The sequence below is a fragment of the Lissotriton helveticus genome, chromosome 3_1 (assembly GCF_964261635.1).
Source record: "Lissotriton helveticus chromosome 3_1, aLisHel1.1, whole genome shotgun sequence".
In the NCBI taxonomy this organism is placed as follows: Eukaryota; Metazoa; Chordata; class Amphibia; order Caudata; family Salamandridae; genus Lissotriton; species Lissotriton helveticus.
The window spans coordinates 21086248-21109850 of record NC_136061.1 but is presented as its reverse complement, the minus strand read 5'-3'; the positions used below and the strand labels follow the sequence as shown (position 1 = coordinate 21109850).

At 44.7% G+C, this 23603-nt stretch overlaps 2 protein-coding genes across 2 annotated transcripts in view; both read left to right on the top strand.

Annotated features, from left to right (window-relative positions):
* The first annotated feature begins 12210 nt into the window (after positions 1-12210).
* Positions 12211-14576, top strand: LOC144822603 (uncharacterized). The gene is made up of 2 exons (XM_078680331.1): positions 12211-13938; positions 14352-14576. The coding sequence occupies exons 1-2, from the start codon at positions 12211-12213 to the stop codon at positions 14574-14576; spliced, it is 1953 nt and encodes a 650-aa protein (XP_078536457.1).
* Positions 14577-21374: 6798 nt separating this feature from the next.
* LOC144822602 (uncharacterized) overlaps positions 21375-23603 on the top strand; it is a 12405-nt gene continuing 10176 nt past the window's right edge. Inside the window, 1 exon segment of the mRNA XM_078680330.1 lies at positions 21375-21877. Coding sequence (XP_078536456.1) covers positions 21375-21877 — 503 coding nt within the window.

Genomic DNA, 23603 nt, shown 5'->3' with positions numbered 1-23603 from the left:
CTCCCTCTCTCCCGCTGCCTAGTCCTCCCACCCCCTCCCTCTCCAGCGCGTGCTCCACTCGCATCTGCCTGCTGCTCCCCCGCCCACCCCCCCACTCCCCCAACCAGCCTCGGGCCAGGCAGTCACTCGCACACACCCTTTTCAGGCAGAGTGTAATCTGCAGGCCGCGTCGCTCTTTTCTCATCCCCAATATCTGCAGGCAGCTAGTCATATCTTTCCGCTGCCCTCTGTGGCCTGTTCATTTCCCCCTCGTGGATCAGCCACACTGCAGAACTGATTAATTTCCTCTGGCTCGCCATCTTCCCCAGCAATGTAGGCTGCTCTCTAATCTAAATAGCACATGGACAGCTCAGCTTGGGGGCACGGCGCTATCTGACACGCCGATGCGGCCCCCGAGACGGATTCACTTCAATGGCTAGCTGGCGTGGGCCGCGGGTTTCCGGTTCGGTAAAAGCTGCATGTCTGGCAGCACTTTCCATGCAGGGATTTGGTAATATAAGTCCACAGGTGCCAAGCTTCCCTGTAATTTTGGCTTCATGTATCTAAAAACGCCTCCCTCGCGCTCCTTTCTCCCTCTCTCCCGCTGCCTAGTCCTCCCACCCCCTCCCTCTCCAGCGCGCGCTCCACTCGCATCTGCCTGCTGCTCCCCCGCCCCCCCCCCACTCCCCCAACCAGCAATGCCGAGAAGCTTGTTTCCTCTAAGAACATATCGTTTGCTACCTCTTGTATTTTGTTTGCTCTTGATACTTGCACAACTGTCACTATTGTCTCATGTAACGTAACGTTTGCTTTTGTAACATGCTCACTTGTAATTTTTGCTTCATGTATCACTACTGTTGTCCGCACTATATAACAAGCATTGGCATAGCCAATAGGTCTCGCTTGTGGGACCTTATAAGTATTTAGTTTTGCAGCACAATATCCGAGTTGCATAATCTGATATTGTGCTGCAAAACTAAATACTTATAAGGTCCCACAAGCGAGACCTATTGGCAATGTCAATGCTTGTTTCTCTGGCCATACACCAGTCCATGTCTGACTTTCAGGCCTCATTTCCAGGCACTATCATAGCTCCCCACGACTGAGTGATATTTCTTTTAGCCACCCTTAGGCCCAGCGTGACCCATGTTTTGGCTTTCCTATTCAAATCAGTGGGTTCCCAGATGTTTACAAGGAATCTTTTAGCTTCAGGCCTAATGTCGGACTCAAGTACCTCTATAATACAGTCATGTATATCCTTCCAATAATTCTGGACGCATCCACATTCCCATATTATGTGCATAAATGTGCCTATATGGCCACACTGTCTCCTACACTTCCTCTTGTCTACTCTTCCCACGCGAACGAGACAAGGCCCAGAGATGTAAACTCTATGAAGGATCTTGAGCTGAACCAGGCGCAATCTAGAAGAGATTGCAACCTCTCTCAGGGAAAATTTCAACCTCTCTCAGGGAAGCCACTGCCTTTTGCCATTCCTCATCATCGATCTCTAACCCATCTCCTTCCCAGCGCAACCTGAGCGGTCCAAGGTGATCCTACGTGTTCTTAATCAATTTTTGTGTAAGCCAACGATATTACTTTTGCTGACAAATAACATCAAGCAACCTATCCTCCAAAGGCGAGGAGTCCGGGGGAGAGGCACCTTTTTATAGATTTGACATGAGCGCATGTCGCACTTGCAAATACCTAAAGTACTCTGTGTCCGCTAGCTCGTACTCCTTTTGCAGTGAAGCGAATGGCACCACTTCACCCTTTACCCATAGGTCTCCAATCATGGAGATCCCAATTAGATCCCACTTGTCAAACCCCTTTGAGGTCCTCAGGGTGCCCAACTGTTCTGTGTCCCACAGAGGAGTAGCTAGCATGAGTTTCTTGTCCCACCCCAAGCTTCTGTTGACTGTGTGCCAGACCTGTGCAGAGTGTTTAGTCTGTCCTGTTAAGGAAAACCTTTGGGGCCTAGTGTATAGAGCCATGTTATAGTTACCACCCAGCAGTACCCATTTGTCCATTCTGTATCCCGGGTCATCCCGTCGGCAGTAAGTACAATGATTGATCGCAGCTAGGTGAGCGGCCAATAGTATTTTTTAACATCTCGAAGTCCCATCTTACCAACTCAAGACTAGTTTTTGTAAAGCTATGCGTGGTCTGACGTCCCAGAGTAACTCCCCCTGCAGGCCCTCTATCTCCTTCAAATATCTCGCTGGGACCAGATGCGGGGAGTTCTGGAATACATATAGAAAACGTGGTAACGTTATCATTTTGAACAGTGTGCCCTACCCAGCAGAGAGAGTGGGAGTGCTTTCCAGCTTGCTACATCTCGTTTCAGTCTCTGCAGGGGGAGCGGGGGGAGCAGATTACGTTCATATCAGATTTTGGGGTCCTTGGTGATAAAGATTCCCAGATATTGGAATGTTCGAATGAGGTCGCACACTGCTCGTCCCATCAGCGTGTGACCCCGGAGGATGATGGTCGATGTAGTCCGTATCAGCGGGTGCGCTTCTACCCGGGTCTTGAGTCTTCAAGGTATTCACTTGGTGTGCTTGCCATCCCTGGACACGTGTTTCGCGTTCATTAACGCTCATCAGCAGGGATTAGGCGTGTGCACGGGGTTGCTGCGTGGGCTGCCGAAAATTTCATAGGTCCAGATACCTCTTAAGGCGCGCGGATGCGTTATCTCGAGGTCGTCACCTCCACCGGCTCAAGGGAGCCTGTATAAATAGTATGTCCGAATGAGGTCGCACACCGCTCGTCCCATCAGCGTGTGACCCCGGAGGATGATGGTCGATGTAGTCCGTATCAGCGGGTGCGCTTCTACCCGGGTCTTGAGTCTTCAAGGTATTCACTTGGTGTGCTTGCCATCCCTGGACACGTGTTTCGCGTTCATATTGGAAGCCCACCTTTGCTACTTGAATAGGGCATCCTCTAGTCGGAGGAGGATCTCCACAAAGGACATCCAGCAAGGACTTGCCCCAATTAATTGTGTACCCCGAATATTTACTAAAATTAGTAAAAATATTTAGCACTCAATAGAGTGACGCTTTCGGGGAGGCAAGGTACAGGAGGATATTGTCAGCATATGAAGAGATGTGGTCCTCCCATGCTTCTGTCCACTTAAGCCTCCGAATTATTGGGTCTTTGCTGATCTATGCTGCCAATGGCTCCAGGAAGAGGGCGAAAAGCAAGGGTGAAAGCAGACAGCCCTGTCGGGTCCCGCGACCCAGTGCAAATACCTCCGACTTCTTATTGTTGACCACTACCTGAGCCGGGGTTCTGTATAAAGGAGCCACAGCCACTCAAAGCCGGGCCCAAAACCCAACTTTGCCAGAACAACAAATAGGTAAGACCACTCGATAATATCGAACGCCACCGTGGCGTCTAACGATAACACCATTGCAGCTTCCTGGATCGTGTCCAGTCTTCCTAACACACCGTGTAGTCTTCTGCGGTTTAATGCGGTGTTACGATAGGGCATAAAGCCCGATTGATCAGGGTGTACCAAATTATTTATTATTTGGGACAGGTGACTCGCCAACAATTTGGCTAGAATTTTGGGTTCTGCTTTTAGTAAGGAAATGGGTCGATACGACGGACAACTGTCCCCTGGTTTTTCTTCGTTGTGTATAGTAACCAGTGTTGCTACTCTCTGGTTTAGGGGAAATAGTCCTACCTCCCGGCTCTCCTCAAACATGGCCCGTAGGTGCGGGGCTATTTTATCTGGTCGTAACTTGTACAGTTTGATAGGTAGACTATTAGGGCCCAAAGCCTTTCCGCATTGGAGATTTTTGATCGCCTGCGCAATTTCATCATTTGTGAAAGTAGAGCCCAGCAATCCTTTTCCGATAAGGCTGAGCTTGTCCAATATATGGAACAATAATGCTCAGCAAACTCGTTAGCAATTGCTTGTGGATCCATTATTTCCCCACCCAAATCATCTATGAGCACTGGAACAAGTCTATTTGTTAGTTCATTCTTATCCAACCAGGCAAACAACTTCCGGCCTTATCCCCCAAATCATAAAATCTACCGTCTTTATCTCTCCCTAATGTTTTAGCCATGTCTGTATGCAGTCTCTCCTGAGTGACCTCCTCCCCAATCTCCTCTTCCAGACGGAGGACTTTGTTTTCTAAGTGAACTAAGATGAGAGTTTTAAAAAGGAAATTGATGCATTTGCAAGAATAACTGCACAAGGTGTGAGTTTGTTGCAGGCAGACTCACTGCAAATCACAAGTCAAAAGAATTGATATTTGTGAAAAAACTAAAGAGACTGATCTAGTACAGTGGTTTAAACTTGATCTTTATTTGATCGCTGAAGATCGGTTTGGCTTGTGCATAAGCCAGCTAGTCTCTAAATATTGTATAGACAAACTGGAAGATAATAAAATGCCTGCTAGAGGTATTCATAACAAAGTGGATGTTTTTTTTAATTCCCTGCTGAGCTTCAAAACCTGAATGTGTATAGTACATCCCTTCCAGAGACTAAAAATAAGAAAATACCCCCGTCTGAACTACTGAAAGGTCTGAAAGGTAAAGTTGTGTTGCTACATTTGATTAAGAAGGAGAATATTGAAACTATAGGGGTAGTTTAAGAACTAATGGTTCTAGTAAATGGAGAACCTACTAAAGAGAAAAGAAAAAGACAGGAACTTGTGAGCATTGCTAGGGTTAACAGAGCCTTGCAATATCTTCAATTAGAAAATGTCTTTTACACTGATATTGTAGAGGAACATGTTGCCTGTCTTAGGGCAGGAAGTTTCCCCTCAGCTCCTTCAGCTCAGTCTGAAACAATAAGCTATGTTTGCTGATGATTAGGGGTTTAAAGGAGGCTGTCATTGAGTTAGAATGCACAACTTGTGCCTTCTTCACAGCAACATGCTCATAATAGATTATGATAAAAATATAAAGCGTTAACTATGGGTGTCACTAGGCAAGATTATCTGCATACTCGTCGATGGTTATGCACGGTTGGTTGGTCGCGTAGTTGAGGAAGAGGAGGGAGGTGAGTAGGCAGATAAGTCTGAGAAAATACTGAGAAAATCTGTCAGGTGGAGGGACTGCTTTCATACATATTTTTCAGCTTTACACTTATCTCAGGTAAGGTAAGTTCTGATTCTGAGAGAGATTTGTTCTTGAAGTTATTACTTTTCCCAAGAATGATAGAAGGCAACTATCTTCTGTGGTGTGAGAAAGATTTGCAAGAGGAAAAAGAGATGATATGGTTTTAGGCCAAATACACACTAGCAAGGTCCAAAGACCAAGTGGTACCCTTTTGATTTCTTTGATTTTTATATATGGTCCAGCATATTTAATCTTAAATTACACTCGGTGGGGCTCCTACATGATTAGCTGCATAAGTCGGTCACGTTGGAAACAGTGCTGTGCTGGGACTATGGGTGACAGTGTTTTATTTCTTTAAGTGGTGCTTTCTACTTAGAATCTTGATTTAATATGAGGGATACATCAGAAGATCCTACGTTTCTTTTATGGTTATTCCAGCTGTTTAGTAGACACACTATATTGGTCTAGGTAAATGAGATGTCTTTTGTGCAGTTATTATGCAGAATCAAAGGCTTAGAGGGACACCATCTGGTTCTGTGCTCGCAGCTCCAGCCCCGGCTATGATGCCCACCCCCCATGGATCCGGACCGGCGACGGTCATGCCATTCCAACCTTCCAATGTTACTGGTGCCAGCCCCATTGTGATCCCCTAATCCAACACGAAGTTTGGTACCAACAGGACCCCCGTGTCCTAGGTCGAATCCTGAATCCTTATTTGAAGGGTTAGGCCTTGGGGAGGAACAGGAGGAGTTGCTGGGCTCTTTAGAATACCAGCTTTATGATCAAGATATGGACTGATGTGAGGAATTGGGTAATGCCTGTGGTCTGGATACATCCTCAGATACCGGCATGCTTTCTCCCCCTACCGTGGCTACAGAGGAGGGAGTTACATACGCAGTGGTAGTGCGAAGTGCATCTGAGGTCCTCAACCTTCAGTTCCTCTCTGTGGCAGTCAAGACCAACATCTTCACCGAGGTGCTGCAACCGGGAGTCTCGTCCTCTGAACCCCTAGTCTTATTCAATGAAGCCTTCACAGTCCTCCTTCTGGGGACCTGGTCCAAACCCAGCACAGAGGCTCACTCCTGTGAATAGGGTGATTGCCGCCGCTCACTCTAGGGGACCCACCTTTCCTCACACAACACCCTACCCCGGAGAGCTTGGTGGTCCAAGCCTCCACTGCCCATGGACGTTCCCTGCTGCTCCCCCTGAAAGGGAATCCAAGAGGCCTGCTAGCTTGGGACAGAAAATGTTTTCTTCTGCCAGCTTTGCATTGCGGTCAATAAATTCTGCATGCTTATTGGTCCGTTACTCCCACACACTGTGGTAAACAGTTGCGCAAGTGCTGCCTCAGGTCCCGGAGGAGGCTCAGGCCATTCTCTCTCAAGAAGTTGCAGACAAGTGACTAAACAAGGTTCATCATATGCTGTGGCCCGGAGACAGCTGACTCGCCGGAGAGAGCGGTTTAGTCAGCAGTAGCCCTCAGAGACCACGCCTGGCTGAGAAAGTCTGGCTTTTCATGGGATGTCCAGCCTTCCCATATGGACACGCCCTTCGATGGCACCCATCTCTTCAGAGACAAGGCATACTCAGAGCAAAAGTGCTTAAAGTGCTTGCGGGCTACGGCCAAGTCCTTGGACATCTCGGCTGCCCCACATCATCACTAGTCTGCCTTTTGCTCTTTTCATAGTCACAAAGGGTCTTTCAACCGTTCCAACCCTATCTGACACCGAGCTGCGCAAGCTTCCCAGCCTCTGTGAGGCTGAGGGTGCAGTTCCTCATTGAACGCGTGAGTCAGGTAGCAAGCAGTCTGGTCCAGCCACCACCCCCTGGCAGCTGCAGCCTCCAACGCTTCCTAATCATGCCCTATTAGATCATGGACGTCCAGTTAGCAGCATGATCCTGTTTCACCTCCACCACTGGCAGTCCATACATCCAACAAGTGGGTTCTGTAGATGGTCCTAAGGGGCTACTCCCTCCTCTTCGAGACCATCCCTCCCTCCATGCCTCCAACTTACGACCGGCTCACGGAGGATCATTTATCCCTGCTCCCCGAGGAAGTCATGGCTCTTTTAGCCAAGGGAGCCATGGAGAGGGTTTCGGTGCCAGAAGTATGCTCTGGTTGCTGTTCCCACTACTTTCTGGTCCCAAAAAATGACAAGGCTCTTCGTCCTGTCCTAGATACCTCAGGCCTCAACTACTTCCTCAAAAAGGATAAGTTCAACATGCGCACATTTGCTTTAGTCTTGTCTTCCCTGGACCCAGAAGACTGCATTATAGTGTTGCACTTGTAGGACGCCTATTTTCACATCCCCTTCTTACCCACCCATTGGCGCTACCTCCGGTTTATGGTAGGCCACAAGCATTTTCAGTTCACCATGCTCCCTTGTGGCCTTACCAGCGCCTCTCAGGGCTTCACCAACGTGAGTGCAGTGGTCGCAGCTCATCTGTCCATGGCAGGGTTACCAGTCTTCACATCCAGACTACAGCGAACCTCCTGCATTCACTGGGGTTCACTATCAGCGTGCCGAAGTTACACCTAACTCACTCTCAGACGCTCCTCTTCATCAGAGCTGTTCTGGACACATTGTAGTTTCTGGCTTATTTTCCAAAGAGGCGAGTCCAGGATATTCAAGCTATGTTACAGATGTTTCAAGCTCTATCCTGGGTTTCAGTAGGACTGACTTTGAGACTGCTGGGCCTCATAGCCTCCTGCATCCTTCTGGTGACACCACATGCCAGATGGTATTTGTGGGCTTTGCAGTGGGACTTGAAGTTTCAGTTGTCTCAGCATCAAGGGAATCTCTCCAACATGGTCCAAATTTTAGGGGAACTGCAAAGGACCTGCAGTAGTGGCTAATGAACCGCGATTAGGTTGGAGGCAGACCCCTCTCCCTTCCCCAACCAGATCTCATGGGCACGGATATTCTGGTATCCAAAGCGTCTGAACATGAGTGTCGATCCTCCGGTCAGGCTGCCCCTTCGGTAGGATCTTCTGTCACAGCAGCAGAGGACAGCACTCCACCTGAACCTAACAACTCTTCGAATTCTTGCGTGGAGATTTAGCTGCAGCAGTTGATAGCTTTCAACCTTCCTCACCAATTCTGCAATGTTATTTTAACAGCCAGGTGCCCCTCAACCAACATCTTATAATCCTGCAGGCTATATCCTCCAAGCCTCTATTCTTATCAGTTTGTCCGGACAAACTGGTGCTTTGCATTAGGGCCTCTTTATAGCCAAAGGTGGGAACTCCTTTCCATGTGGGCCAATCTTTCACCTTGCCCACTTTCTACACTCCTCCACATCCCTCTGAGAAAGAGGAGCGACTCCACCTTCTGGACCCCAAAAAAGCGCTATTGTTCTATCTTGACCATACATTAAAGTTCCGAGTGGATGACAAATTCTTCGTGGGGTATCTTTTTTTTTTTGTAGAGTTTTATATAGCGCGAACTAGACCCGAACCAAATCAGGTATCGGAGCGCTTTACATAGTACAAGTTACGTTTTTGTTTTTTTTTACATGAGGACACACACTTTCATTTTTAGGCACGGGGAGATTAAGTGATTTGCCCAGAATCACAGGAGGTTTTGGCGTCGTTACCGAGACTCGAACCCAGATCCCCAGGTCCGAGGTCGAGCGCCTTAGCCGTTAGGTGTGTGAAGAAAGGTCAGTTGGTGCAGAAATGGACCGTCTCCTGATTGGGTTGTTCTCTGCATCAAGATCTGCTATGCCTGGCAAAGAAGCAGCCTCCTGAAGGCTTACAGGCTCGTTCCAACAGAGCTAAAGCTGTGACCACTGCATTAGCACGTGGAGTCCCAGTTCTGGACATCTGCCAAGCAGCAACATGAGCTTCCCTGCACACGTTTACCAACCATTACTGCCTGGACATTCAGAGCCACAGGGACAGGCATTTCGCCCGTTCTGTCCTGCAGGACTCCTTAGTTTAAATTTTGTCTGCAAACCCACCACTGGGCATGGTATTACTTCGGTATCTATGCAAATATAAAGAATCTGCGGCTAGAAGTCTCTATCAGATGAACAAGTCACTTACCTTCGGTAATGCCTTACTTGGTAGAGGCATTATCTAGCCATAGATTTCTTACTGACTGACCCATCCTCCCCGCTCTGCAGGCATATTTCTAGGGTTAGAGATGATCACTTTCAGTGTCCTAGTTTGGCAACACCAGTGCTGTGCACTTCATGTCTCCGTGCTTCTGGTGTAGAACGGTGTGAAAAAAGTAACTAACGTCTGCGCGTCGAGGAAGCGCCTATATAGGTCACACGGACGTCACTCTTGTCACGGACAACACTGACGATAGAGTCAATAGGCGCCACCTACAGACGTGCAGGGGTGCTGCTCACAAACAATCTTACGGATCCAGTCGGATGCCTAGGGAAATTCAAAGGTAAGGAATCTGCTGGTAGATATTCTCTCTCCAGATAAGGCGTTACCGAAGGTAAGTAACTTGTTCTTCTCTGAAACTACTTTATGTACTTCAAAAAAATCTGCATAGGGTGATGTAGGTGTTCTTTGAAAGAATAGACACTGTTTTGCCTGGACTGCTCAATGGCTCAAAATCCACTTGAATAGCACTGTCTAAATTGTGTTTGCCAGTTCACAATGGGAGTATGTCGAGAGACTACTACTGGCCACCCAACTAGTAACAGCAAAGGCACGGGCTTTATTTCCAATTGAAGAGCTATGCTTAGGCTATACCGACTGGTTGTGGATAATTTTATAAGCTAGCAACATGTATGACAAGAGATGAGATCCACTATCTGTGGCCTCTATTGCGGGACTGGAGCAATGGAAGAGCACAACTAATTTATAGGTTGGAACAAGACCTTTACAGGAGCAACCCCATGAAAGACTCAGGTAGGTTCCAACTCTGAAGAGCTAGAGCTCAAAACCTTACAAGGGTCTCGAAAATAAGGGGGAGTGGGAGCCTGTGGGGTGAGGTTAAAGGCATTCAGGGAACTGTAAAACAAGTTACACATTGCGAACTCTGAACAATATTGTTGTACGTTTGTGCATCTCTCCTTAATGCTCACATTGGTCAATTCAGATGTAAAATGGTAATATGGAGAGAGGGTCAGGATCACAGCCCTCTGGTGTTTTGAGTACTCATGAAAGTGCTCACAGAAAAATCTATATTGTGACTAAAAGGGTTGTTAGGCTCCGTGAGACATGTGGTTGTCAAACATAGCTCTGATGGAAGACACTGAATGGGCGGAGGCATTAACCCATCACTGAGAGGTGGCTATACAGTTGAGGTTGTTCTTAATACAATTCACGTAGTGTTTCTCTGTATTGAACCATGTTATTCTGATTGGGACTGATAATGGACCCAATACATGCATGGCGTATGATGGTCATTGGCACCCACACAGTCTAGAGTTGTGTTTTTATACAGAAATTCTGAGTAACAATGTATAAAGAATTGAAGTTCACATTGACGGTAGTCTTCCGCCACCATTTAGCTGTGCTGGGAGTACTGCGTGATGAGTTACCTACACATTAAAAAAAAATTAAGAACCTGGCTGTGATGCTGACTTAGGAGGACATTGCTAGATCCTGGGGCAATGCTGCGACCTCAAGTATTTACTGGTGATGACAGGGAATTGATTTGGTGCAGGCGATGGAGCAGATGTGTGAAGGGAGTGACTGCCCGAAGAAGTGGAGCAGATCTTGGGTGTCCTTTAGGGGCACCTTAGTTGGGGTAATGGATTCTGTGTCAGGCCCAACAATTTGGTAGGCATTTCCATGCATTCCATGAAACTCTGCCAAATATTAAGATGAGGAAGATAAGATTGGACAAGTCATTTGGTTGGCAATACTGATGTCCAAGGTTACGATTCTTATGATCCCATAGTTAATAATATGGCTGAATGTCTTGTTCTTAATTACCTGAGGAAATGTATTTTTCAGTTTCATAATTTTTTGCAGTAACTTTTACATTTTACTTTTATGTTGAAAGAAAATAAATAATAACATGTTTATGATAAAAGTAGTTACCTGAGTTCGATACAAATTTTAACTCTTCTAATGTCTATATTTATTTGTATTTTACTCATGAACTTGTACGTTAATTGTTCATTGATTTTTTGGATTTGCTGTAATTTGAAAAAAAATTATGCATTCATTCAGTTATATTTCTACTCTACATTTTCTCTACAGATTTACTTTATTCAGTACAACATGTGACAGAAATGCAGTCTGAACAAAGATTATTGGAAAGTTTTTAAAAAAAGAGTGCCGTAGAGGACAGTGTGAGGCGGCTGTTCACAGAAATTTATTTTGTGAGTGCTATGAGTCTTCTTGGGCATTAGAAAAACAATGAAGAAACAGTGACACTGGGAAAAGGATCAAATTCATTTTTGAAATGCCAACTCACCCAAAAAAGTCTACGGATATTATTGTGAAAATAGTTTCTTGTGCAAACAATCTTTCAACATGCCCAGTTGGTTCCACCTTCCTAAAAGGTGGTATGTGCTGATGAATAAGACAACTGGCTATTACGTAAGGTAAATTGACGCTCTTGGATGACTTGCACATGAGATAGCCACGCAAAGGTACTAAGTCTCACAAAGTGTCCCATGTAACTAAAGCAAACGAGGTACTTGGAAATCCACGAGGCAACAATCACCCAGAGAAAGCTAAGAAAACTATTGCATCTGACACCTTTCTCTCGATGGAGATGTTTTTAAAACATAACAAAACATGTTCATGAGAAATGTAATGTTACACTCGTTACAATGAGTCTTGTAATTTTATATTTGAGAAGTGATACTGATCTAGAACTAACTGAATGTTTGGGATATAAAATAACGTGCAAAAAAGAACATATATGATTACATAAGAGAACCCGCACTATGGATAGATACATCCGGTTTTCTAAGTGCCGTAAGGATTTCAATGAAACTGGTCGTCGGTTATGGCACTGGAGAGATCACACTGATGTGAAGCCATCGATGTGATCTGAATGTGACTTGGCATTCAAGCGAAAGAGTGTGCTTTTAAAACAAACATTAGAGGTACCATACTGGGGATAAACCGTATAAACATTTTGAAAGTGACGAATATTTCATTTGTAAGCATCACCTTGTGATATATCAGAGAAATCACACTGGGAAAAACATAAATGTTCTGACTTTGGCATGGCTTTTAAGGAAAGGTTTGATCTATCAGTACATCATAGAACTCACACTGGGGAGAAGCCATATATCTGTTCCATATGTAGCAAGGCTTTCATTGTAAAGTGTGCTCTATTGCGGCATCATAGAACTCACACTGGGGAGAGACCATATAAATGTTCTGAATGTGACAGGGCTTTTAAGACAAATAATGAGCGATCATTGCATCAGAGATCTCACCCCGGGGAGAAACTACATATATGTTCCATATGTGGCAAGGCCTTCATTGTAAAGGGTATTCTATTACGGCATCATAGAATTCACACTGGGGAGAGACCATATAATTGTTCTGAATGCGATAAGGCCTTTAAAAATAAAAATGAGCTATTATTACATCAGAGAACTCACACTGGGGAGAAACCATATAAATGTTCTGAATGTGACAAGGCTTTTAAGGCCAAGAATGAGCTATCATTACATCAGAGAACTCACACTGGGGAGAGACCGTATAAATGTTCTGAATGTGACAAGGCTTTTAAGACAAAGAATAATCTATCATTGCATCAGAGAACTCACACTGGGGAGAAACCTTATCAATGTTCTGAATGTGACATGGCTTTCAAGGAAAAGTTTAATCGATCAGTACATGAAAGAATTCATACAGGGGAGAGACCATATAAATGTTTTGAATGTGACAAGGCTTTTAAGACAAAGAATGCTCTATCAGTACATCACAGAACTCACACTGGGGAGAAACCATATATATGTTCCATATGTAGCAAGGCTTTCATTGTAAAGTGTGCTCTACTACGGCATCATAGAACTCACACTGGGGAGAGACCATATAAATGTTCTGAATGTGACAGGGCTTTTAAGACAAATAATGAGCGATCATTGCATCAGAAATCTCACACTGGCGAGAAACCACATATATGTTCCATATGTGGCAAGGCCTTCATTGTAAAGGGTGCTCTATTACAGCATCATAGAATTCATACAGGAGAGAGACCATATATTTGTTCTGAATGTGACAAGGCTTATAAGACAAAGAATGAGCTATTATTACATCAGAGAACTCACACTGGGGAGAGGCCATATAATTGTTCTGAATGTAACAAGGCATTTAAGAGAAAGAGTGATCTATCATTGCATCAGAGAACTCACACTGGGGAGAAGCCTTATAAATGTTCTGAATGTGACAAGGCTTTCAAGGAAAAGTTTAATCTATCAGTGCATCAAAGGATTCACACAGGGGAGAGACCATATAAATGTTTCGAATGTGACAAGGCTTTCAAGACAAGGAATGATCTATCAGTACATCACAGAACTCACACTGGGGAAAAACCTTTTAAATGTTGTGAATGTGACAAGGCATTCAGGATGAAACATGCCCTATCAGTACATCAGAAAACTCACACCGGAGAGAAACCATATGTATGTTCCATATGTAGCAAGGCTTTCATTCTAAAGGGTGCTCTATTACGACATCATAGAACTCACACTGGGGAGAGACCATATAAATGTTCTGAATGTGACAAGGCTTTTAAGTCAAAGAATGAGTTATCATTACATCAGAGAACTCACACTGGGGAGAAGCCATATATATGTTCTATATGTGGCAAGGCTTTCATTGTAAAGGGGGCTCTATTGCGGCATCATAGAACTCACACTGGAGAGAGACCATATCATTGTTTTGTATGTGACAAGGCTTTCAGGTCAAAACATGCTCTATCCGTACATCGGAAAACTCACATTGGGAGAAACCCTATAGATGTTCCATATGTAGCAAGACATTCATTGTAAAGAGTGCTTTATTACGGCATCATAGAAATCACTCTGAGAAGAGACCATATAAATGTTCTGAATGTGACCAGGCTTCCAAGGCAAAGTGTGATCTATCAGTTCATCAGAATACTCACATGGGATAAACCATACAGATGTTTCATATGTGGAAAGACTTTCAACCGCAAAGATCTACTACTGCATCATAGTACTCACACTGGGGAGAGACCATATACATCTTCTGAATGTGACAAGACTTTCAATAAAATGAGGTATCTAGCAGCACTTCAGATACCTCACATAGGTGAGAAACCGTGCAAATGTTCTGAATGTGACAAGACTTTCAGCCGCAAAGAACACTATTACGGCATCATGGAATTCACACTGGGCAGCGACCATATAAATGTTCTGAATGTTACAAGACTTTCAAAGGTAAGTGGGAATTATCACTACATCAGAGAACTCACACAGGGGAGAAACCATACAGATGTTTTGGATTTGACAAGTATTTTGTTAGGAAGAACCTGCTGGTGATCCATAACAGAGAGCACACATGGATGAAACAATATAAATGTTCTGAATGTGATCAGGCTTTCCATGAAAACTGACATCTATTAGCACAGCAGAGAACTCACACGGAATAAACCATGCAAATATTCTGAATGTGACATGGCTGTCAACGACAGGGATTATCTATTATTGTATCAAGACTTTCAAGGAAAATCATGAATTATCAATACATCAGAGGACTCACCCAGGGAAGAAACCATATACCTGTTCTGAATTTCACCAGGCTTCCAAGAAAAAGCATGAGCTAACCATACATCAAAACAAGCTCCAACGTGCGAAACTACACAGATGCTAAAAATAAGCAGCTGGAAATGCATTGTAAAAATCATATTGGTTGGATCGCATAAATGCCCTACATGTGATGGGGTAACAACATGAAAATTCACAATGGAGAGAAACCCTATACATCTTCTGAGTGTGACAAGATGTTCATTAAAAAGGAGCATCTAATAGTGTATCTTAAAACTCGCCCTTGACAGAAATCTTATTACTGTTCTTAATTTGAAAAGGCTTTCAAGCAAAACGGCACTGTATGATGGCCCAAGAGAAGTCACACTTGGGAAAATATATACATTATATACATGTTCTGAATGTGAAAGAGCTTTAAGGAGAAAGAGAGCTTTCACTATGCTATCGGGATCACATAAAGGTGACGCTATATGCTTGTTTAAAATGTAGCAAGGCTTCCAAGACAAAATCAGATTATTTCAGCAAATGAAAGAAAAATAGTGCCTCCACACTCAGAGTGGACAACTGGCCCACAGTATGATTCGATCTGCAAGATGTGTTCAAAATATTGACAAGGCAAAAACATTGGTCAACTATTAACTGTGTCCTGAGGTAACCAATGGTGCCTTGGTGTGTGTACCAGAGTAGCACTTGCTAAGTGTGTGTCTAAAAATTGAAGTAAACATAAATGCACGGAATGCTCTGTATAAAGGGAGTGATTTACAATCTAAAGAGAAAGAGAAGTATATTTGATTCAGTGACGTCATTGGTCTCTTTTTAGCTCTCTATTTCTAGAAATCTTATGCACTGTATTTTAAGACTTGTCCAGTACCATAGGGAGCTGAGATGACAGTGATGTCGCAGATGGGTGAAAGGCAGATTTAGGAACAGTTGAAAGAGGTTACTAAGTCCCATCACCTTTTCTCTAGATTTTAACTCCCTGACCAATCTGAAAAATATCTGTTGTAGCCAAGTGATTAATAACATCAAAGTCTTAGATGGCAGCTGCTTTCATGAGGTGTGATACAGATTGGGAGACAGGATATTATTATGCATCACAACACGAGAGGTATAGGTAATCGCTACTGCATATCCTCCACACATAAATTACAAGTCCACACATCATACGTCAGAGGATCTTTACAACTGACATATTTATCATTTCTCAATGCACACCCATTCGGCAAATTTTATAGAACTTTTGGAACCAACATTTTAGGTATTCTTTCCTTAGGTCATCTCACCAACTACAGCCCAGCATGAAAGCAATACGTTTCTCTCTATTCCATACAAGATACGGTAGGGGAATTTTACACCTAGCATAATTATCCAGTGCTAGCGGGAAAGAATAAATATTTTGGACTGAAAACCTCGCCCACATAGTCATGGCATGCTTGGTATGCCGCCTCACCTTGGTAAGAGATTACCACCATGGGGGACTCAACCTCAAAAAGAGGGAGATCAAGATAAATGGTGTTGGATATTTATGGAATCCAAAGGAGCAACTTCAGACACCTATGTCTGTACCTAAGATATGTTCTTTATTTTCAGGGGAGGCAGGGCAGGATTAAAAATGACAGAATGGGTGTGCATTGCGAAATGATAAGTATGCCAGTTGTAATGTTCCCCTGACTTATCTTGTGGTGACTTGTGATTTATGTGTGGAGAATGTGCAGTAGCGATAACTTCTACCTCTCCTGTTGCGGTACAAGATAAGATCCTCGTGTCTCTCAATCTGTACCACACCTCATGAAAGTAGCTGCCACCCCACCTCACTCATATGTCCTATTTCAGAGCATCAGAACATAAGACACCTTGATGATATTAATCACTTGGTTACAACAGATAGTTTTCAGACTGGTCAGGGATTTTCAAATATAGTGTTTATGCTGTTTTAACTTTCTTTTTATGCAGGTTCTAATTTTTAGCTGTGTAATATTGTAAGGATTTGTATTAATCGTACAATAAAATAATTGTATTCATTCTGTGATTATCAATTGTTAGTCCTTACAACTTGTTACTTCAAACTGTCTATAATGTTGTATTAATGTTCATTTGCACTTAATCCTATGAACTGTAGTTTCCTCTAAAAATAATTAGGTATCTGGGATATGCCGGTTGACTCTCGAAAGGTATGAGTGTTTAAAACCGTTGTTTCAGATGACGAGTGGCAGCTCATTACCAAACCCGAGCAACAAAGTTGTATTTTCATTCTGAGGTAATTAAGAGCAGATTGTGTTGAAAATCCTAAATTTCTGGTAATCCTGCCCAGTGTTCCCAGGTTTCATGCATCCCACTGGGGCCGTGTGTTTTTACTTGCACTGGGTTTTTCTGGTAAAAAACAGACTTTATGAAATGCCTGAAATCTGCTCCTGTCTCTTGTTCATTTAAGGAGCAAGTTAGGGTGTTTTTATAGCACAATTTTGCTCTACAAGCCAATTGAAAAAGGGATTCTGCTCGTGGGGAAGTAAAAGGCCTCTACCTGGTAATGGACGTGCACCTCTGTCCTGAGTGCCCAACTTTATTAATGTCTGGATCCCTAATGCTGATTTTTGTTGTCGTAGGAAAACACGGATGATGTGTGTACACATGACTTAGACCTCTCATAGATAGCATTTGTGTTGGACCGGAAGGGGCGCCCAACACGCTACCATCATAGTGGTGAAAGGCTACTGCCTTCACCAGGAGTTAAGCAGCACACCGTGTAGTGATCAGTAGGAATGAGCCTGTGTCACTGGAGTGATGCCTACAGCCTAACTTATTTCAAAGCTGCACTGCTGTGTGCTTAACTCATCCCTTTGGCCTTCATGGGTTTGATGTGTTCGTGGTGCGCATCGCATTAGCGGTGTATGAGCGCTGGGTGTAGCTGTACCTGGTAAAGGTACCAAACTGGGAAATTGAGGAATGTGCCGTGCATGCATGGTGAATGCATGTGCTAGATGATGTTTCCCTGTGAGTGGTACACTACATGAAGGATGTAGTGCTCTGCATTGTGTGCATGGTGAATGCACGTGCTGGATGTAGTGTGCCATTGAGCGGTACACTACATGAAGGATGTAGGGCTGTGCAGTGTGTGCATGCTAATTGTAGGTGCTGGATGCATTTGTGCCTACGAATGGCACAGTACTGTGCAGTATGTTTATAATGTATATATGCGCTAGGTGTATATGTGGCTGTGAATGGTACAATGCATGGCGGACTCTGGGTCCCACGCTGGGAGACTCAGGACTGCATGGTGAAAACAAGAGATGATAGAGGGATCCCCCAGACAGATTTGTGGATTGCTGCATTCCTGTAAGCTGGGTGGGACACACACTGGATGGGGAGAGCCTGGCTTGCCGCATGTGCTTCAATGAGTACTCTTTGATTCACTGAACGGTCTCGGGAAGGAGAGCTTAAGAGTGAGCAATGTCCAGTGGGAGACCCCTGTCGAGTGGACTCCCTGTGTGAGGAAAGTGCACCTGCACCCGATCGAGTCATTGGCCGTGTACAGGACAGAGTTGGCGACCAAGTCTGCAACACTGAATGCCAGGAGGGGCCGCCTTGAAAGTGACTGACATGTGGTAAGAGCCGTAGTCTTGTGCGGTAGCAGGCTGCAACCCCATATCTCAGGAAGAGCTGTCATGAAGAGCTTCTCTGTGCCAGTTGTGCCTAATTCCGTGTACTATAAGATACGGTGATATCATTTGCCCAAGGGTGCCACTTGGAGCATCAAGGCCTACAACCTGATCTTCTATCTCCCTCTGGAGAATGGATGCTGTGGGAGCACCCGCGCACCATCACCCAGCCTAGAGACCTAAGACAGGATTTTCTCAGCCAACCCCAGCTCGGAAACTAAACTGACACTCACCCCGCAGGAGAAGCAGCAGAAAGCCTCCGGTTGCTTCAGGAGTGTTCCCGTGAGTGAGAGATTCTTCAACCCACTGAGTGCAGCTGCCTGGGCCGCGTGTGATCGACTCGTGAACTCAGCTACAGTCGCTGGAGCACACATGGACGGTGCGCATACAAACCCCAGGTGCTTCTTGCTGGACCATGCAGGTAAGATGGTGCAGGCCTCGAATTGTAGGGTAAGGTTGTTCCATGCTTTGGCCATGCAGGTAAGACTCATTGCAGGCCCACCATCCCCCGGAGAGCCTTGTTGCTAAGTTAGCGCTGGCACATTAATGACTTTAAATTGGACTCAAAGTGGACTCTTGAAACTTGGACTACTAGTAGGGTATACCTTGGATGTGACAATGATTTAGTGCAGCTGTGCGCTTGTTGAGTTTTGAACCTGTGTTCTTATATTGCCCACGAGGGAACCTTGGACTGCTCGACCATGAGAGTCAAGTGCATAAGGGTTACTTCACTCAGCTGCTCAGGATCCATAGCGGGAGTAAAAGTCCTCAACCTCCACGGTTTGGCCCTCTAGCACCTACCTGCCACTAATGCCCTCTGAAAAGGATTTGACACTGCTTGTTACACGACATTCCTGAAATCACACCATTATGTCACATTGTGTAAATGCACCACTTTGCTCTAGAATTATAGTATGGGAACATGCGAAGGACTCAAAGGCTAGGCTGATATTCATGTTGCTTATGTTTTTCGACCTTTTTTAGCATGTAATGCAGATTTACGTTTTGCATGATTATGTAAATATGCAGAAACATCACACCCGAGTTATGGAAGGTGAGAGAATGGTTTTGAAGAGTGTCAGGAAGATTGGCGCTCAGCAAGTTCCCAGTGTGTATGGGGTGGTAGGGCAATTCTATGATCAGTGCGAGATAGGTCAGGGGAACAAAACCAACAGAAAACAACCCCTGTGTAGACAGAGATACGGAGACCTGGTCAAATGAAAAGCAACAAGGTTCCTGTGCACACGAAAGTCTCATGAAGTACTCAGGTGAGAAACAAATTATAGTGATCCTTCAAGAAATGATACCACAATCCATCAGTGTGGAATGAAAGAAGTTTTAATGGTTCTGAATCAATAATCAGTACAAACAAGAGCAAAAAGCCGACACGTGTTTCGTCACACCGTGTGCGGTTAATGACTCATCAGGGCTGGGAAGGAAAAAGATATGGGCATTAGGAACGTAGAACATGGTAAGGTGACTTTAAGTGCGAAAATAGGGGGGAAAAAAGGACACCAGAAATCTAGTGGAAACCCTATATTCGGTGGTGTAAGCATATAGGAGGATGTCTTTCAAGTCAACGTCAAGAGAAAAGCAAAAGAAAGTGGGGTAAAGGAGGTGGGTGGGGTTGGAGGGATAGAAACCAAAAGTGCTGTGTCACACTCATGTGATGGTGACAACAATAAAAAAAATCTCAATTGTAACATTCTATGGAACATACGCCCAATGCGTAAATCAAAGAAGGCTTAGCATGTACATGTCGCAGGAGGTATTTACATCGACATCTTCCACAACCTTGTATTGCACGACTTAGATAAACATGAAATGAAGACCCGCACTAACTCCAAACATATTAAAGACAACCTTACCAGAGGAGAAAGAATAGCACTGACCACCTTGATCAGAAAAGATGACATCATTATCAAATAAGCGGATAAGGGGGGGCAACGTGATTGTCATGAACAGATCGGACTACGACAAAGAGATCATGAGACAGTTACAAGACACCACCTGCTACACTGCTCTCCAGAGTAAACCCACTGGTCCTCTCACCATTCTCATAAATAGAAACCTCCAAACATGGCACACCCAAGGACTACTGGATGAAGACGAAACCCTATTACTGAAGGTAATAAGACACACCTATCCATGTCTGTATATACTACTAAAAGTGCACAAACAAGCACCATTCCCACCCGGGAGACCCATCATTTCGGGAATTGGAGGTCCTACGGAGAGACTTGCAAAGTATGTGGATCTAGTTCTGAACCCCAATGGTCAAAAATCTAGCGTCCTACATCCAGGATACTAAACATATCCTTGGCATTTTGAGTGACATCAAATATGATCATGGCAACACTAGATGTAGTGTCCTTGTACACTGCTATTAACCCAATCTTGGGCTTAGAAACAGTCACCAAAGTATTACACAACAGACCGGCCACGTTATCGGCTCACACAAACATGATTGTCGCAATGATGGACATCATCTTAAACAACAATTTCTTTATCTATGAACAACGATGGTATAAGCAAACCAAAGGGGTGGCCATGGGCTCTAAATTTTTCCCTTCTTTTGCCAACTTATTTATGGGCACACTCGAAAAAGAATGGATCTGGGACGAAAGAGGTGCTCCATGGACAGACTACATCATATATTGGGGGAGATATATTGATGATTGTCTCCTCCTTTGGTCAGGATCACAAAAACAACTGAACTCCTTCTGTGCTCACCTTAACTCCAACAATATGGAGATACAATTCACCTGGCACTCGAGCCTGACCAATATTGCCTTCCTTGACATCGAACTATACATAAAGAACAACACCCTACACAGCAGACTATACCGCAAGGAATCCTCTTGCAAAGCAATACTACACGCTTCCAGCTCTCATCCAGCTCACCAAATACAGTCAATCCCCTATGGAGAATTCACTAGGGTCAGACGCAACTGTAGTGAACAGGCAGAATTCAGCAAGGAAATCTCTAACATGAGACAAAGGTTCTCCAGGCGGGGTTACAAACCGAGCATCATCGAGAAAGCCACAACAAGGATACACACTCTGTTGAGGGAAACCACTCTGAGTAACAACGAAAAACCAGAAACTAGCAAACCTGCAGCAAGACTCATAACAGAATACAACGAAATCAGCATCACTCTTAGACAAAGCCTGAACAGACATTGGAAGGTCTTGCAAAAAGATGACATACTTAAAGATTGCTTACCTACCAAATCCCAGATCACCTTCAGAAGAGGGCGTACCCTCAGGAACAGACTGAGTCCTACCGTTCCCATCAAAAACATCAACGCAAATTGGATGAGTAATCTTTCATGTGGCTTCCACAAGTGTGGCTGCTGTGGAGCGTATAAATGGGCCCGCAGTGGCATCAGGGAGTTTAGAGACTGGAGGAACCTTAACTACAAGAACAAGAGAAACATTAACTGCAACACTAAGTACGTGGTTTACATACTCGAGTGCACCTGCGGGAAACAGTATGTGGGCAGCACTATCAGGGCTTTGAAAGTACGCATGATGGAACACATCAGGGCCATGCTTAACAATGATGCCAGATCCCCAGTCGCCTGCCATATCAACATGTGCACCTCTCAAAGCCCTAGAAAGACCCTTTCGTTCTTCGGAATAGACGTCACAGAAGCTAACCCCAGAGGGGGTAACCGTGAACTCAGCCTGAGAAGATCAGAAGCATCATGGATAATGTGTTTGCACTCTGTCAGAGAAGGGCTCAACAGATTAATAATTGCTTTATTAACCTTCCTGCTTTCTCAAATTTGTTTGGAAATGCACCATTTGCCCACTACTTTTTCGAAAATTCCCCTCCTTGGGTGGTTCGGGCTCACTCGCTGCGCTCGCTCGCGTTACCGTGTCCCAAAGATTTTTTCCACAGAATGGTGTGTCACCAACATGAAAAGTTTGGAAAGCTGTGCCCTACAGGGTATGGATTTAACGGTGGACCATTGCCCTGGTTCAGATCACGCCAATGCTGACGGTCTGTCCAGATTTTTCCGCCTTAGCGATGAGAACTCCTTGGGGTACGGTAGTTCTCCCCACATTTCAGCTGGAGGGGACACGTGTTAGACCTGGCACCTTGGCGTGGGTCACCCTTCCACTTTTTGTTGCTGTGTCTCATATGTTTTCGCTGGTTAGATGCTCAGAGCACTGTGCCACTGCCAACCAGTGCCACAGTGCAAGTGCTCCCTGTGTAAATTGCTATATTGATTGGATTCCATGATTGGCTTATTTGGTTTACTGTCTCACCCTAGTACAGTGCACCAGGCGTGCCCAGGGCTTGTAAATCAAAATGCTGCTGGTGGGCTTGCAGTACTGGTTGTGCCACCCACAAAAAACAGCCTTGTAAAATGTGCCTAAGGTCTGCCATGGCAGAGCCTGCATGCAGTCTGGTTCTGTCATGCTGACTGGGCAAGTGCACCCACATGCCAGTCCCTAAACCTTCCATTTTCTTCATATTAGTCACCCCTATGGTAGGCCCAAGGGCAGGGTGCATTGTAAGTATAAGGTAGGACAAGCCCTGATGTGTGTGGCATGTCCTAATAGTGAATTAAAGCCATTTTCGTTTTTCACTATTGCAAGGCTACCTGTTCTCCATAGGCCAGAGTGGGCTGTTAGAATTATTACATTCTATAATCCTAACAGGCTCAGAGAACATGGTAGAAATTCGAGTTTAGTATGCCTGAACTCGGAATAATAAAATACATCTTTTAGTAAAGTTTATTTTAATATTCTCTGTTTGCAAATACCACTTTTAGAAAGTAGGTATTTGCTTGCATAACCTTTCCAGCCCGCCTCTGCTAGGATGTGTATCTGCTGTCTGGTTTCTGTGAGTGACAGAGCTGGGGAATTCCAAAGGGCAGGGCTAGGTAGCCCGGTGGTGAATAGAGAGATTTGCATCCAGAAGCGTGGGAGGAGTGCACCTGGGCTCTGAATAGGACTGTGCCCTTCGACCACAATGCTGGCTCCACCTCCTGTGGAGTGTCTGATGTCTCTAGCCTGCTCCCTGAATAGAAAGTCAGAGTCATGTCAACAGAGTGCTCTAGAACTGGTTTAGGCAGGGCAAAGGCCCCTCAACCCCAGAGGAACAAAGGATTTAGGGGTATACGTATTGAGACCCTGCTCCCAAGAAATTAGATCGTATTAGACAAGAAGAAACCTCTGCCTGAGGAGAAGGAACTGGGAAAGCTG

Bases quoted from the DNA above. Each gene is read 5' to 3' on its own strand.
- LOC144822603 (XM_078680331.1), top strand. From the start codon at position 12,211: ATGGCTTTTAAGGAAAGGTTTGATCTATCAGTACATCATAGAACTCAC. The intron at 13,939-14,351 runs ATTGGGAGAAAC...CATGGAATTCAC, and splicing joins CCGTACATCGGAAAACTCAC to ACTGGGCAGCGACCATATAA.